At 55.0% G+C, this 17320-nt stretch overlaps 1 protein-coding gene across 1 annotated transcript in view; it reads right to left on the bottom strand.

Moving 5' to 3' along the window:
• The window catches only part of XYLB (xylulokinase), a 39550-nt gene that overhangs the window by 18843 nt on the left and 3387 nt on the right, over nt 1–17320 (bottom strand). The window contains exons 6-12 of the mRNA XM_077773985.1: nt 16764–16882; nt 13247–13328; nt 10613–10653; nt 9999–10114; nt 9115–9230; nt 8194–8267; nt 6595–6691 (exon numbers count right to left, since the gene is read on the bottom strand). Of these exons, the coding sequence (XP_077630111.1) occupies nt 6595–6691; nt 8194–8267; nt 9115–9230; nt 9999–10114; nt 10613–10653; nt 13247–13328; nt 16764–16882 (645 nt within the window). The remainder of the gene's footprint in view (nt 1–6594; nt 6692–8193; nt 8268–9114; nt 9231–9998; nt 10115–10612; nt 10654–13246; nt 13329–16763; nt 16883–17320) is intronic.

Here is a 17320-nt window from a genome sequence, read left to right as displayed (position 1 = left end):
AAAAAAAAAAAAAAAAAAGATCAAAAGCAATAAAGACTAGAAAGGACCAGAGACATCACCAGAAACTCCAACTGTACAGGCAACATAATGGCAATAAATTCATATCTTTCACTATTCCCTCTAAATGTCAATGGACTAAGCGCTCCAATCAAAAGACATAGATAAGAAAACAAGATCCACCTATATACTGTTTACAAGAGACCCATTTTAGATCTAAAGACACCTTCAGATTGAAAGTAAGAGGATGGAGAACCATCTATCATGCTAATGGTCAACAAAAAAAAGCTGGGGTAGCCATACTTCTATCAGATAATCTAGATTTTAAAACAAAGACTGTAACAAGAGATGAAGATGGGCATTATATCATAACTAAGGGGTCTATCCATAAAGAAAATCTAATAATTGTAAACACAGATGTTCCAAACGTGGAGGAAACCCAAATATATACATCAAACACAGAACACATTGATAATAATGCCATCATAGTAAGGGACTTCAACACCCCCTCCCCCCCAAAGCAATAGACAGATCATCTAAACAGAAAATCAACAAGGAAACAATGGCTTTGAATGACACACTGGACCGGATGGATTTAACAGGTATATTCAAACATTTCATCCTAAAGCAGAATACACATTCTTCTCAAGTGCACATGGAACATTCTCCAGAACAGATCACATACAGGGACACAAATCAACCCTCAACAAGCACAAAAAAATCAAGATTATACTATGCATATTTTCAGACCATAATGCTATAAACTCATAATCAAGCACAAGAACAAATTTGTTAAGACAACAGGTACTTGGAGACTAAAGAACATCCTACTGAAGAATGAGTGGGCGCACCAGGAAGTTAAAGCAGAAATAAAAAGTACATGGAAGCCAATGAAAATGATAACACCAAGCTCCAAACCTCTGGGATGCAGCAAATAAAACCCCAAACCAGCAGAAGATGGAAATAATAAAGATTAGAACAAAAATCAATGCTATCAAAACAAAAACAAAAAATAAAAACAAAAACAGTAGAACAGAACAATGAAACCAGGAGCTGGTTCTTTGAAAGAATTAACAAAATTGATAAATCCCTACCCAGTTTGATCAAAAAGAAAAAGGACCCAAATAAGGAAAATCACAAATGAAAGAGATCAAAACCAACACTGCAGAGATACAATGATAAGAGAATATTATGAGCAATTATAAGCCAATAAATTGGGCGATCTGGAAGAAATGGACAAATTCCTAACTACAAAAACTGAAACAAGAAGAAATAGAAAAAATTGAACAGACCCAAAACCAGTAAAGAAACTGAATTAGTAATTAAAAATCTCCCAAAAAACAAGAGTCCAGGGCCAGATGGCTTTCCAGGGAAATTCTACCAAACATTTAAAGAACAGTTAACACCTATCCTTTTGAAGCTGTTCCAAACAATAGAAATGGAAGGAAAACTCCCAAACTCATTCTATGAAAACAGCATGACCTGGATTCCAAAACCAGACAAAGACTCCACGAAAAAGGAGAACTACAGACCAAATTCCCTAATGAACATGGGTGCAAAAATCCTCAACAAGATACCCCAATGTTTATAGCAGTGCTATTAACAGTAGCCAAAGTATGGAAAGAGCCCAAGTGTCCATTGATGGATGAATGGATAAAAAAGATGGGATATATATATACATACATACCATGGAGTATTACACGGCAATCAAAAAGAATGAAATCTTACCATTTGCAACTATGCAGAAGGAACTAGAGGGTATTATGCTAAGCAAAATTAGTCAGAGAAAGACAAGTATCATAACTTCACTCAGATGAGGAATTTAAGATACAAAACAGATGAACATATGGGGAGAGAAGCAAAAATAATATAAAAACAAGGAGGGAGATAAAACACAAGAGACTTTTAAATACAGAGAACAAACTGAGAGTTGCTGGAGGGGTTGTGGGTGGGGGATGGGCTAAGTGGGTGATGGGCATTAAGGAGGGCACTTGTTGGCATGAGCACTGGGTGTTATACAGAGGGGATGAATCACTGGAATCTACTTCCGAAATCATCATTGCACAACATGCTAACTAACTTGAATGTAAATTTTAAAATGAATGAATGACCGAATGAATGAATGAAATTTTAAAAAATAAAATGAGCCCCTAGGTGGGGCTCTAATCCAACACGGCTACTGTCCCTATGAGAAGGACACACAGAGGGAAAACCACGTGAAGACACAGGCATCTCTATGGCAAGGAGGGAGACCTCAGAAGAAACCAACCCCGCTGATACCTTGATCTCAGATTTTTAGCCTCCAGGATTCTGAGAACATAAGTATTTTGTTTAAATCATCCAGCCTGTGTTACGCAGCCCCGGCCACCTAACACAACCACAAACCGTCAAAGAGCTTGTCCCAAGAACAGAACAACCAGCCAGTGGAGTGGAAAAGGGTGTGGAGAGAGACCCAAGTATAAAGGTTTCTCTTTTTTTTAATGTTTATTTATTTTGAGAGAGAGGGAGAGAGAATCTTAAGCAGGCTCCACGCTCAGTGCAGAGCTTGATGTGGGGCTCAATCCCACGACTCTGAGATCGTGATCTGAGCCGATATCAAGAGTCAGACGCTTAACTGAGCCACGCGGTGCCCTGAGAGATTCATATATACATAAAAACCTGATAAATGATAAAGAGAGCACTACCAATAATGAAGGAAAAGAGAACTGAGTCACCATATGAAAAAAATTAAGTCAGAACCCAATTTACACCATTCATAAAGGTGAACTCCAGAATGGATCAGAGTCCTAAATGTGGAGGTTACACTAACAGTACAAAATGTAGAAAAACATTTCTGTGGTAATGGCAAAACCTCTGAAACAATAATATCTCAAAAGCATAAAATTTAGGATGAAAAATTGGTGGGATTCATTTAACCAAAATTCTGTTGAGTTGCTGACACTATAAATAAGGTTAACAGATAAATGATAGAAGATGTTTGCAACGAAGAAAGCAGATGAGGGTCTAGTTATTTGAAGTTTATGATAAACTCCTGCAGAGCATCAAGAATAAGATGGGAGGGCGCCTGGGGGCTCAGTCGGTTAAGCGTCCGACTTTGGCTCAGGTCATGATCTCACGGTCCGTGGGTTTGGGCCCCACACTGAGCTCTCTGGCTGATGGTTCAGAGCCTGGAGCTGCTTCGGACCCTGTGTCTCTCTCTCTGCCCCTCCCTGCTCACGCTCTGTCTCTCTCAAAAATAAACAAACATTGAAAAAAAACAAAAAAGAAGGGACCTTGCACTTGAACAGAAATCCAGGCTTGCTGTGACCCAGTTAGTCAGCACTGTGAACCCACAGCTCAAACAGTTGAGAAAAACAAACAGCATGAATGACAAGGATCAAGGTTAACAGACTACCTTTAAATGAAAAGAACTCGCAAAAAAATTCTAATATTTACCCCCAGCTATCTTTGAAGGGGGTGTAGAATCCATAAAGCAAGAAAAAGGCCATTATGAAAAAGAACTGGGACACAAGAAAGGGTTTTAAAAACTAAAAAACAATGTATGATTAAAAATTTAAATGGAAAGGCTAAATAGTAGAATAAACATGGCAAAATCTAATGTCATTAACCTGAAAGATTCAGTCCAGGAAATTCCTTACATTTAAAGTGATAAAGAGACAGAATAAAGTTAGAAGACACACAGAAATCGTGTATCCTTTTCGTTATTAATTCTACAAACATTTAGGGGGAGCCCAGCGACCGCCTGAGTGGTTTAAGGAGTAGGAATAGGGGCTTAACAAGCCGAGACCCCCCCTCAGGGAGCTCACCTTCTAGGTGACGCAGGACAGAACAGAGGCAGACAGGTAAGCAGAGGATAGAGCAGGACAGTGCCAAGTTCCGCGATGAAACAAAGCGAGGCGAAATTAGGGCCAGCGGGCCGACAGCTGGTCTCACACAGGGGCCTCGGCACCGGTGACATTTGGACGGGATGGTTCTCTGCTGCGGCGGGCGGGCGTGTGCCCCCGAGGGCAGCAGTCCCCATCTGCGACACCGAAAGGGTCCCCAGTTACTGTCAAACACCCTCTGGGGGGCAGAACTGCCTCTGTTGAAAATGGCCAGTCAATACAAATTCCAGTAAAAAGAACAGAGAAAATGAAGGGAAAGAAATCATCAGAGAAATAATGTAATAAATTTTCGCACGCTAGAAAACGTCAGATATATTTAAACGAAATGGGCCAGTGAGTGCTCAGCACAATGAAGGAAGACGGCCGAGGCCTAGACTTCAACTGAGAGATTTCAAAACCCTAAGAAAGAAAAGATTCTAGAAGATCCTGTAGAGAAAAAAATACTATTCAGATGGGCCTCTCACTGGCAACACTAAAAGTCAGAGGTCAACAGAACATTATTTTGTTTTGTTTTTTTAAAGTATTTATTTTGAGACAGAGAGGGGCACCTGGGTGGCTCAGTCGGTTCAGTGTTCGACTTTGGCTCAGGTCATGATCTCATGGTTCATGGGTTCAAGCCCTGCACCAGGCTCTGTGCTGACAGCTCACGCCTGGAGCTGCTTCAGATTCAGTGTGTGTCTCTCTGCCCCTTTCCCACTTGCGCTCTGTCTTTCTCTCTCTCAAAAATAAATATTTAAAAAAAATTTTTACATAAATATTTTGAGATAGACAGCATGAGTGGGGGAGGGGTGGCGAGGAAGGAAGAGAGAGAATCCCAAGCAGGCTCCACACTGTCAGTGCAGAGTCAGATGTGAGGCTCGAACTCACGAGCTATGAGATGATGACCTGAGCCAAAGTCAGACGCTTAACTGACTGAGCCACCCAGGCGCCCCAGAACATTATTTTCAAAGCTCTAAGACAATATGATTTTTGAAACTTAGGATTTTACATATTATAAAAATAACATTTAAAAGTGAAGGCAAAATTAAAATATTTTCATACAGTCTGAGACCATCCCCCACAGTTCTACGTGAAAGAACAGTCAAGGACGTCCTGAAGCAAAGACGAAGTACAAATACAAAACCACTTAGATGTGTGATCTAATGAATAGTGGTAATCAAAGAAAGCAGCCAAGTGTATAATTTAAGCAATTATTGATGCATAACGCACACTGAACAGTAATGTTCTGGACCTGGAAAGTGGGGAGAGGAGAGGAGAGAAGAAAGGGAACATAATGTCTTTCAGTGGAAAATATAATTACTGAATAGAATATGAATCCTAAACACAGATGAAAAGCAATACACGTTAGTATCTATTTTGAAAAATTTGTTAATGTTTGTTAATTTTTGAGAGAGACAGAGTGCGCAAGCGCACATGGGCGAGGAAGGGGCAGAGAGAGAGGGAGAGGGAGGGTCGGTCTGAAGCGGGCTCCGCGCGGAGAGCGGCGAGCCTGGGGGCCGTGTGACCGCGGTCTGGGCTTAGCCGACGGCCCCCCAGGCGCCCCCTCTGCTGGAACCGCACACGTTCGTTACTAGAAGAAGAAGTAGAGCCTTTAAGGCTCAGAGGCGCCAGCAACGGAAACGCCCGCGGGGCCCAGAGACGGGAGTGACTGAGCACACGAGGCTGGGGTACCCAGCACCAGCACCTGCTTGGGCAGAGGTGTTTGATTAAGTCACGAAACACTGTGCTAACCACACACAACAAGTTCTCAGGTTGTCAGTTTACCACCAATACCTGCTACACAGGAGAGACGAAATCAAGAAGAATCGGCCGGGGACGTTTACAAGAGGGACAGCAGCACGGCTCATATGCTGACCCAGAAAGAGTCACAGAGCAGGAGAGTCGGCCGCAGCCGAGCGCGATGGAGCACTCAATGCGGGGGCGCGAACTGACGGCCATGCCCAGTCACACGGTGACTTCACGAACGTGGCCCTGCAGGTCACTAACAACGCGAGTCAGTCCGCACCGCAGCCGGAGAAGGGTGCTGCCCCCCGTCCGGGCAGCCCTTTCTGGGGCAAGCGTGCTCTTTTATGTGACCCTATTTGGGAGGAAGCCAGCAGAGGGGGCGACAGTCTGAGAGCCACCGTCAGGCTTGCTAAGAGGGTAAGTAGCTCGGGTGGTTTTGCGCAAGAATGCTTCAAAGGCAGGGGCGCCTGGGGGCTCAGTCGGTTAAGCGTCTGACTTCAGCTCGGGTCATCATCTTGCAGTTCGTGAGTTTGAGCCCCGCGTCAGGCTGTGTTGACGGCTCAGAGCCTGGAGCTGCTTTGGATTCTGTGTCTCCCTCTCTCTCTGCCCCTCCCCTGCTTGCACTCTCTCTCTCTCTCTCAAAAATAAACATTAAAAAAAATTTTTTTTTAATGCTTTAAAGGCTGGGATGATGGCATTATCCCATCACCCCTCGGGTGCCCAGGACTTCTCTGCTCCCCGGCAGGAGGTGAGGCTCGTGGGGACGGAGCAGAGAAGCGGATTAGCCTGCCTCCTCGTCCCGCAGGCCTGAGGTGCTCGCTGACTCACCTGCTCCCCAGCCACGGGGGCCAGGCTCCGTCTCCCTCCCGCCCCGGCCAGGAAGCCGCAACCAGCCTGTGAGGCCTGGCCCGGAGGCCGGGAAGGGTCTGAGGCACCTCAGGGTGTGGGGTCCCCGGCCCGGAACACAGCCCGGCAGCAGCTCACTTACTGACTCGGTAGCCCAGGCCCTCGGCATGAATCCTCTTGGCCATGAACTGCCCTTCGATCAGTGCTCGGACCTCCACCTCCCTGGGGAACGCTGGCACCTGTGCCCAAGGGAAAGCAGGCACCGAGTGAAGACCCCTCGTTTCCCCGTGTGTGTGTGTGTGTGTGTGTGTGTGTGTGTGTGTGTGAGAGAGAGAGACAGACAGACAGACAGACAGACCTCCAGTGCGGCTGACACACAGCGAGGCTCACCTGTCACACACGCTCACACACACTGCTCACACCCACGCTCCCAGCCTCACGCATGCTCGCTGTGGACAAACAGAGCATCAGAGAGCTAGTGTCAGGCCGCCAAGGGTCCAGCTCTGCGACTTCACGTAAGTCACGTAGACCCTTCTGGGTTTCATCTTCTAAACAAAACTGAGGGAACAGGGGCCCCCGTGCGTCAGGGTGGTTGTAACGATCAGCCCAGACAACAGAGCCTGGTCTAGGCGCTGGACACTCGCTAAGTGAGCGCCCGCGGCTGCGAGCGTCCTTCGGGCCGCTGCTGATGGGGCCACCCAAGCCCCGCCCGTGCCGCGGCCCCTGTGACCAGTACAGGCCCTACCTTCTCCCCGACAGCCCTGGTTTATGGAGAAGGGAACAGGCCTATCTTCTCTGAATCTTCTCCAACCCTTCATCGGAAAATGGAGACGAGCTCCCTCCCTCTGTGGGTCTAGAAAGCTTTCCCGACGGCCCAATACAGAACGACTTCGTCAGCCACGAACCCAACACCAACTCTGCAACTGTTGCTACACAGAGAGTGGCTTACGGACCCCACCTAGGAAAGGCCGCGGGGTGCGGGGGAAACAAAACAGCAGCTTCAGGGCCGAGGGGACTGGGGTTGGAGGCCCCCCTCCACCGCCCAGGCCCTGGTGACTCGGGCCCACGAGGCAGCCTCTCTGGACCTCAAGGTGCTTGAGCAGTGAGTGAGGGACATAGGAAAGCACCGCACGGTGCTTGGAGCTAAACAGCACTCGATAAACGGTAGCGGCTCCCGTCCCAGAGGCTTCCGATCGGGAAGGGATTCCTGATGTGGAGACGTGAGTCCTCGGGGTGCAGGGTGAGGTCTGCCCGGGCACAACAGTCCACGACTCCTGGTGGCAGTCAGCGTGCACAGGGCTGGCTCCGGGGAAAACGCCCAGGCGGCCTGCCCTCCGCTCTGTAGGCGCGTCTGCCTCAACCCTGCAGATTTCCCGGCACTACAATGCGCTCTGGCACATCAAACACATTTGCTCGAGGGGCGCCTGGGTGGCTCAGTCAGCTAAGCGTCTGACTCGCTCGGGTCACGACGTCGTAGTTCCTGGGTTCGAGCCCCATGTCGGGCTCCACGCCGACAGAGCGAAACCTGCTTGGGATTCCCTCTCTCCCCCTCTCTGTGCCCCTCCCCGCTCGCTGGCGCTCTGTCTCAAAGTAAATTAAATAATTAAATAAACCCACCTTTGCTCTAGCAATAGATAAGTAAATGCAGGAGTCCCTAAAGCGGCAGAATCTGACAGGCGATCATTAAACGTAGTACTCAGAAACGGAGCCAATTTCTCTCCAATACCAGTAGCACACATACCTTGCGGTTTTCTGCACTAAACCTATGGCGCCCAATAATTTCAGGGGTGATCTCCATTACGTCAAAATAAAACCCTGAAACGAGACCAAGAGGAGATTCTCTGTCAGGAATCAAATACAAAAGATAAGCTTCTCAAAGACTTAGACGAGAGCAGGGTGAAACGACCCCCCTCAGTGTCTCCCAGGAGTTCGGGGGACAGGGAGGCCCAGAGCAACATTTTCTTTTACTTTTCTTTTTTTTTTTTTTTTTTAATGTTTTATTTATTTCTGAGAGAGAGAGAGTGAGAGAGACACCACGTGAGCAGGGGAGGGTCAGGGAGAGAGGGAGACACAGAATCCGAAACAGGCTCCAGGCTCTGAGCTGTCAGCACAGAGCCCGACGCGAGGCTCGAACCCACGAACCGTGAGATCATGACCTGAGCTGAGATGGGTGTTTAATGACTGAGCCACCCAGGCGCCCCTGCAAGCAACATTTTCTTAGAGACGGGGCTTCCTACTCTCACCTGGCGGCCCAGGCCGGAGGCCGCTGCCCAAGCAGCCCCGAAAACCAGCCGGGTTTGATCAAGGGAGACGCGGCCCCTCCCTGCTGGGAAGGCCGGCCCCAACACCGGGCACGTTTCCTCTCAGCAGCCTGCATCTGGGGGTGAGAGCTCCGCGCGGGGCCCGACGGGGCAGGGCGGGAGCCGGGGCTGCGTCCGGACGCTGTCACCAGGGCCTCTGCGCGGGACAGAGATGCGGCTGCGGCCCCGCTTTCCGCTGGAGGCACGGAGAACGGCCGCCCTCACTCAGACCGGGGGCTCACACTCGTCTGGGCGGCCCGGCTGGGCTCCCCTGGCTTCCCCGCGGCCCCCGTCTCCCCAGGCCCTGCCCCTCCTGCCCCGACTGCTGCCCTTCACAGACCCAGGCACCGCCCACAGCCTACCCAGATTCCCGCTGTTCCCCATCTCCGTGGACCGCAGCGCCTCGGAGAACTCACTCCAGGAGCAGGAAGCTGACTCATCACGGATCTTCTCTCTCATCAGGGAGCCATTTTTAAAGCTGCAGAAGTGCACACACCTCTGAGGGAGGGACCCGGCGCTTGCTGACCGCACCCATGTGTTTTGGTGAAGAGTCCGAGGTAGAAGGGCTGCGGGTCAGGCTGGACCACAAGCCCCAACCAGTGAATGGCAGAGAATCTGAGGTTCTCCCTCGGGCATCAGGCCCAGCAGAGGTCCCTCCGAATCATCGGGAAATGCACTGGTCTTGGGCTCTGGGGGGGTTGTCACGGAGGCACGCCAGGGAGAGGCGGGGAGCTGTGTTTTCTGCACACCATACCATCTGGACGGTGGAACAGAGCTGGCTAAGTGAAACAGACCCACGTATTTGCCAATGGTTCCTGGGGCCTAAAGGCTCAGAGACTTCCCTGAGTAGCTTCCGGCAGGTTTCCGAAGGGCCGTGGTCAGGGTGCAGGGCACACGTCCTCCATGACAACTGTCAGGAGCCAGGGGACCCTTCCTACCACTTGCTGAAGGTGAACCGAGCGCTAGACATGTCATGATGGCTCTGCGAAGTGCCCCCTTTATTCTCCCCGTTTTAGGAGCAAAGCGTGGCTCACACAAGCTACAGCACCCGCCCCAGGCCACACGGGATACAGGCGCCGAGGATGGGGTTGGAGTCCAGGTTTGGGGAGAACTCCAGATCCTGGGCCCTTCCCACCCAGCTTCGCTGTCCGAGACCCAGGGAGTCGCGGGGTCTCAGCTCCGGGAAGAATGACTTGAGGGCTCCAGAAGGGCCAGAGCTGCCCCCGCCCCCTCCCCCCAAGCCTACCAGAGAAGGGCCATGTAGTGCTGGGAGTCAACTGGGTTGCAGAAGATGTGCCCTTCCAGGGCGGGCCTGGGCTCCTGGAGCCAGAGGAACAGGGTGTCGCTGGTGCCCAGGCTGACCTGGGGAGAAACGGGCGGAGGTGAGGCGGCTCCCGGCCCAGCTGTACCGGCCCTGACCCCCGTCACTCCACTCCTCACGCTGCAGACCCCAGGTTACATGCCCCTTCCTCGGAGAACCCCTTCTGACCCTCCCACACGGTAAGTCCAAGGTTAGCAACCAGATTCAGGGTCTCCTGGAAACCGCAGGCCAATTTCTTAGAACGTGACCGCAACCGCGTCTAACGAACGGCCTGGGTCACTGAGGGTTCCCCAAGGGACCTCCCACCAGACCCAGGGCAGGCCTGACCCTTCTGCCACTGCAGACCGGCCGCCGTCAAGGGGACCTGTGTGCTCAGCAAAGCCTGAGCTTCTAAGAGAGGAAATGTGAGCCGGTCCTGGGGTGGGTCTTCCTGTCCCTCCTTCCGCTGCCTTTCGGGACCAACAGACCCTCTAACAGGCAGCAAGGGTGCCCCCGGGGACTGAGAGCTGGCTCGGCCCGCGTGTGAGAAGTCACCTTACCGCAATGTCGCCTTCCTCCAGCCTCATGCCTGCCAGCGACGCTGGGGAGGGGGGGCCTCTGGTTAGCCGGAGCCCACACGGAGCCACAGGGCAGACCCCAGTCGCCCCCCGGCGGCGGCCCTACCTCCCGCCCCAACCCACATGCTGCGGTTGAGGAGGGAACAGGGGGAGCTGAGGGCTCAGGATGGCCCACGGGAGGGTCCCAGGGGTCAGAGGGCAGAGTCCCTGTGGTCACGCTTCCCAGCCTCTGCTAAAAGGCCCCAAACTCCCCACCGTCGCTGCTCCCAAGGGTGCTCAGAACCCAGGGGCCCAAGTCACCAGGATGCGATGTACGAGACAGACGAAGGTGAGCAGGGGGTGGGGCAGAAGGTAAAGGGGACCGTCCGTCCCCCTCAGACATGAGGTCCCTAAGAGCAGCTCTTGCCTGCCTTGCTCACTGACGTACCGAGGAGCTGAAAGAAGGTCTGAACGCGGCAGGCGCTCCCTAAATGTCGAGTGACTGAGTGAACACGTGAGTGAGGGGAGCGGGGGGGAAGGACGGGGGCACTCGGTCCCGTCTGCTGAGCACAACAGCCACGTGCGTCAGAGGCCGGGGGCCGGGAGCCCTCCCTCTGACCTGTCCGAAGGGGACAAGGGACAGGACAGTGTCCCCGCAGCCGCAAGCCTCCACCTGGGGAAGTAGGTGTGGGCCGACTGGACCGTAGGCGACCGTCAAAGTGGCGCTGCACGGAGATCCCGCCCAGGTGTTAGAACACGTTTCCCTGTGCGCAGAGAGCAAGCTGGGAGGGCCACCATCGAGACCGTAACCGCCGGTGTCTCTGGGTTAAGGGGCTGTGGATGATCTCTGCATCCTTCCTTTGGTTTGTCAGTATTGAAAACGTGTTTCCCGCGGCGAAGAGGCTTCCCTTGCACGAAAGAGCAAAGCCTCCGTGAGCCTGTCTGCTTGTGGCCCTCGCAGCAGCAGCGGGCCGGGGGTCAGACTTCGCGAGGACCCGACTGAGGGCCACCTGCCTGGGGTCTCCAACATGCAGCCTGAAGCCGGGGTCCCGGGGGAAGGACCGGAAGCTGCTGCTTTGTCTCTCCTGCTCAAACATGCCCCCTCCAGGGCTTCAAAGGCCCATTCCTCCCCCTGACGTTCTTCTAGCTGATGAAGGAGGTTCCAGAACGTACACTGCCTCACGAGGCTCCGTGAGGTTATTTCCGTTCGGGGAGGCAAACCTCCCAACCGTCAGCGCTGGCGGGCCCAGCCCCGGGGCCCCTGGGAGCCTGCGCAGCAGCACACGCACACTGGGGCTCCACGCCTCGCCCCGCGGGGCTCCGGCCGCTGCCCACCAGCCGCCGCCTCCCCTTCCCGGTGGGACTGGGGTCACGGGATCCGTCCTCCAAAGCCTCCGTGTGGTTCCGTGCTTTGCGCACGCGGCCGCGCACGATGGCCCGCAGAAGCCGCTCAGGGCCAGGAAGGGCCGGCTCCTGGGACCCCCGCCTCCAGAGCCGCGCCGTCCCGGGAGGGAGGGGTCGCGGCGAGGACACCGGAGCTGCCGCCTCAGCGGCAGAGACCAAGGCCGGGGGCTCGCTGGGGACGCGTGCGGCGCTGGCTGCAGGGACAGCCGCTTAGGCGTCTCCCTCATCCCCACACACAGACGCTGCGGAGAGCGCGGAGGCCGGCGGCGTAACCACGCGTGTTACGAATGAACGTCAACAGGGCCATCGGCTACACGCCTGGACAGACGCGCCTCCACGTATCGGGACGCTCACGTCCCGCGAGTCCACACAGCAACGGGAGGCGACGGGGCGTGGAAAGCGCGAGAAGGCCGCCGCCTGGAAACACCAGGAAACAGGTGTTGCGGAGGAGGGCGAAGCAGGGCAGAGCGCGCACGCTCCGACACGGGGAGGTCGGCCTCCGGGGCCGCAGCCCAGGCCCCCGGCCACACGGGGCACCCGCTTCCTGCGAGCAGGAGCCCCGGACGGGTCAGCGCGGGGCTGCCGGCCAGGCTGCAGGGCGCTCAGTCACACCCGCGTCTCGGACGAACGCGCTTCCGCACGTACTTCGCTGAAAGGTGGTTTGCGGCTACTGGAGTACAAGCGCCGTGTGGGACGCGCTCACACCCACTGCATCGGTGGCCCCTCTGGCTCACGCGGGGCGCCGCACCTGCATCTGTGTCTACCCGGCGATCCCAGTTCGGGGCTCGAGAGGAAAAGGGCTGCAGGGGGGCGGGGCTGCGGGGCAGCCTCTGGTGGCACAGGGTCGCCACCGGCCTCTCGTCAGAGACCTGATGACCCCTCCAGAGCGGCTGGGGGAGGGGAAGGTGTTTGGATGAGGAGTGATTCGTGCCCATAGATCAAATGATGGGGAGGAGCCCCAAACCACGTCCCCAAGGAAGGCAGGAGGAACGGAGAGGTTTGGCTTGGAACAGAAAAGGCAGTTAGTTGCAGGGGTGGGGGGTGGAGGGGACAGGACTCCCTTCCCTAACCACTGATCAGTTCTCACCTGGGGGCAGGGGGGGGCGTCAGTGGCTCCAGAAGGCAGAGTCAGAGCCAAGGAGGGGCCGGGAGGAAGGAGAGGCTGGGCTGACTGACGTGCTCAAGTGGACCGAGTCAGGCCACCCGGAAAGTGCCATCTTCCGAGGTACTCACCTGGGTTGTCCCCAGTAAAGGCCACCACTTTGCACCCTGGGGGAAATCCGTAGCGCTGGACGTAGTAGGGACAAACGGCTCCCTGAGGAGGAGAGGCAAGCGTGTCCTGTTCAGGCAAGTCCCCCCTGGTCACGGCCGTCCAAACCTCGGGTCGCAGGGATGCTGTGAGCCCCGGGTCCCTGGGCCGCACGCGCGTCGCTCCTGCCGCAAACCAGGGCTGTCCCTCCCGCTCACAAAAAGCCAGAGGAGCCCAGCGCAGGCTTGGAACCGCAAGTATCAGGTCACCCCACCGCTGTGAACACCGCTGCATTTTGAGAGGCAGCTACAGTAAATCGATCCCCGACCTGTACTTTTTCTGTAAGCTCCAAATTCTGGTACAGCATTAATGGTAACTAAACAACGAGTGGAAAGACACCATGCCTTACACACTCGCTCCATCAGTCAGGCCATCTAAGAATAATCAGACACGAGGGGCGCCTGGGGGGCTCAGTCAGCTAAGCGTCCGACTTCGGCTCAGGTCACGATCTCACGGTTCCAGAGTCCGAGCCCCACGTCGGGCTCTGTGCTGACTGCCTCTGATCCTCTCTCTCCCTCTCTCGCGGCCCCTCCCCTACTTGCACACACGCTCTATCAAAATAAACATTGAAAAAAAGAATAATCAAACATGCAAATGCAGAGGTCAACCTTCTAAAGAAAATAAACCAGAAAACGGCAGTGCAGGGTGGGGAGCTCCCCTGGGAAGCACGGCCCCCAGGCTCCCCCAAGGGCTGTGAGACCAGATAGCGGGGACACCCTCTGGACAGACCCACAGCCTTCAGGAAACAGCTACAAAAGAGAAACTTTTTTTCCCCTTTCCCTGGCTTTATGTTAGTTCCAAAAGCTTAAAATAAATGATAGGTTTTCCTGGGGGTCTAGAAAGAACATTTTGCTCCTTCTAGCAAAACTTCGGATTAACATCGGAATAAGCCGACTCCTGGGAGAGAAATGTCTTCCTGCGCAGACCCCAGGAAACGAGAGGGGAAGGGGGAGGGGCGAGAGGCCACCCACAGGCACGCTGTCAAGCTGTCGCCACCGTGGGCAGCGTCTGTGTGTAAAGGGCCGGGGGGTGTCCGCCCGGGGACGGCAGGAGGAGCAGACCCCTCGCGGCCCCGCCGGGGAAGGCTGTCCCGTGGGAGGCTGACTCCCCGACCTCGGGTTTGCAGAGCACAAGCTCGGAGCCTCAGAAGCGCAGGGCGGAAAGGGCGGGAAACGAGACCCAGCCGGTGCCAGGTGACGCTGGCCGGACACACGGGTTAGGAGGCGGCGAGGCGGGGTGGGGGGCTGTCCAGCACGTCTGTCCGGGGACAGCCGCCCGCAGCAAAGGCGAAAGCCGTCTGGTCACTACCTTCCCAGAGGGAGGCTGGGAGCCCGGGGCCCCCGTCCCCCCGTGCGGAGTGCGCACGGCACAGGCGAAAACGCGCTTTCCCGAATCGCGTCTCTTCCGTTCCTCCAGCTGCTCGCGCTCCCTCTTGGAGGCGTGTGCTCCCCGCACGAGGCAAACAGGGCCTGTGGCCTCGGACAAAACCCCGGCCTCTGACACAAAGCCAGGAGCGCGCTGGGCACACCGACCCAGAGGCTGCTGCTTCCTGCCGCCTTCCTCACGCCTGCCTCCGCACTCTGTCCCCTTCCAAGGCGGGGGCACCCCTCCCTAAGCCCTGCGCCTCGGTGCTGACCTCACAGAAGTGCTTCTGTGGCCGGGACTCTGATGGGGCAGCACGAGTGGGAGCCTGGTCCTCAAGGCCCCCCCCGCTCCCCTCCCCAGGCCTCAGGGACCCTCGCCTTCTAACCCACACCCTGCACCACCGGCTGTCCTGAATGTGTGCGACGCGCCCCGGGGGCCCCTTAGGGTGGGGCCCAGGGCTCCCTGTTCCATTCTCCCCACAGAACAGCCAAGAACCAGTCAGTGAACTTGGGGAACCCGAGGCAAGAACGCCAGGCAGCGAGGGTTCCGAATGGGGGTGACGGGGTGTTGTGCTAACGGTTAAATGTCAATCACACCGTCTCGGTTTCTGCTATGGAATTGTGGGAGTTTTTGAGATGTTTTGGATACTAACTCCTTATCAGATATACAATTTAAAAAACTTTTTTTAACATTTATTTTTTGAGAGAAAGAGACAGAGCATGAGTGGGGGAGGGGCACGGGGGGGTGGGGGGGACACAGAATCTGAAGCAGCTCCAGGCTCCGAGCTGTCAGCACAGAGCCTGATGCGGGGCTCAAACTTATCAACCACGAGATCGTGACCTGAGCTGAGGTCGGACGCCTAACGACTGAGCCCCCAGGGGTGCCCAGGTATGTAATTTTTAAGTATTTTCTCCCATCCCATTGGTTGCCTTTTTGGCTTTTTTAAGTGTATTTATTTACTTTGAGAGAGAGAAAGAGAGAGAGAGTGCGCATAGGGGAGGGGCAGAGAGAGAGGGAGAGAGAGAATCCCAAGCAGGCTCTGGACCAACACAGGGGAGGGGCTCAAAATCACGAACTGAACCTTGAGATCGTGACCTTGGCCAAAACCAAGAGTCAGAGGCTCAACCGAGCAAGCCAGGAACCCGGCCTCTCTGTTTGGCCGATGCTTTTCCTTGCGCAGAAGTTTAGAAGTTTGACGTGGTCCCACTTGCTGCTTTCTTGCCTTCGCACTCGGTATCAAATCCTAACAGTCATCACAACACCTGTTTCCTTCTAGGCGCCTCACGCTCTCAGGTCTTCCATTCGAGTCTCACCCGAGTGCATGTTTGTGTCTGGTGTGAGACTGGCCGGCTCCCTGCTTCCCATGGGGCTGCCCTGAGTGCTTTCCGCGCCGCCCCCAGGAACAAGTACTACCCCGAGCACCTGCAGCGCATCAGCTCGCTTCCAGGGCCCGGGTGGCTCAGCTGGCCCTGATCTCGTCCGTGGGCTCGTCGGCATCCATGCTAACCACAGGGAGCTTGTTTGGGATTCACCCTCCCTCTCCGTCTCCCCCTCCCCTGCTTGAGCTCTCTCTCCCTCAGATAAATAAACGTTAAATGCATCGACTTCTTTATTCTGCACGTCAGTCTGACAGCACAGAAAGTATCACGATTCGCGTTCCTTCAGGAACGACAGAAATGGCGGGGAAACTGAGGCACAGGCTAAAGCCACAGAGCCGGGGAGTGGCACAGAGAGATTCCAGCCTGGGCGATATGGCGCCGGGGACTCGCTCGGCCGGCTCGCCGGCGTTTCTTGGTGTTTCCCCCGCCCTCTGCCTCCCTCCGGCCTCGCAGGCGTTCCTGGCCCTGGAATTCCAACATCCTGAGTATTTTCTCCTAAAGTCTGCCACCGCCCACAACTCACCCCGTCCACGTTCCTCCAACTCTAGTACGTTCCCAGGGGAGCCTCCCGAAGTCCCCACCCCAGGCCTCACCGCCGCGAGGCCGTCAGGCCCCTGCCCCTGAGCACCGGCGAGGGCAAGGCTCCACACCGGGCGCCCCGGCCGCCCCGGCCGCTGCCCGCTCTGCGAGGACCTACCACGACGGAGCAGGACGGGACCGGTGAGCCGAGCTTCTCCTCCAGGCGAGGCGCGCAGGCGGCAAGGCAGACCCGCGACCAGACTTTGTCCTGGATCTGCAACAAGTTCATTCCAGAACCTAAGGAACAGAGGAAGCAAGAAACAGAGACGTCTTTAAAAACGACCTTTCGGGAAAATGCACAAACGTGGCAGCAGGCCGAGCGTTGTCCTGCAGGCAACTCGCACTCGGGCCTCTTCCCACCGGCAAGTACACCGTGTGCGAACGCGGGGTCGGCAGGGCCACCTCCTCCAGACAGTCCTCACGGGCTGGTGCTCCACTGTGAGCCTGGAAATCTGCGGCCCTGACAGCCGACGATACACAGACCGGGAACCGGTCTTCGTGTCCCCGTCCCCTGGGTTCACGGTGTCTGCTCGGAGGAGCCCTGGGCCGATGCGGGTCGCATATAACTTTTCGAGGGAAGCAGGGAGATCAACTCACGACGTCTGTCTGAAACCGCTCCCGAGGCTTCCCGGAGCCTGAGGACGGCAAGGGGGACGCAAGCAGCGCTCGGCAGAG

The sequence above is a fragment of the Crocuta crocuta genome, unplaced genomic scaffold (assembly GCF_008692635.1).
Source record: "Crocuta crocuta isolate KB4526 unplaced genomic scaffold, BGI_CrCroc_1.0 scaffold541, whole genome shotgun sequence".
Lineage (NCBI taxonomy): Eukaryota > Metazoa > Chordata > Mammalia > Carnivora > Hyaenidae > Crocuta > Crocuta crocuta.
This window is presented reverse-complemented; position numbering and strand designations above follow the sequence as displayed.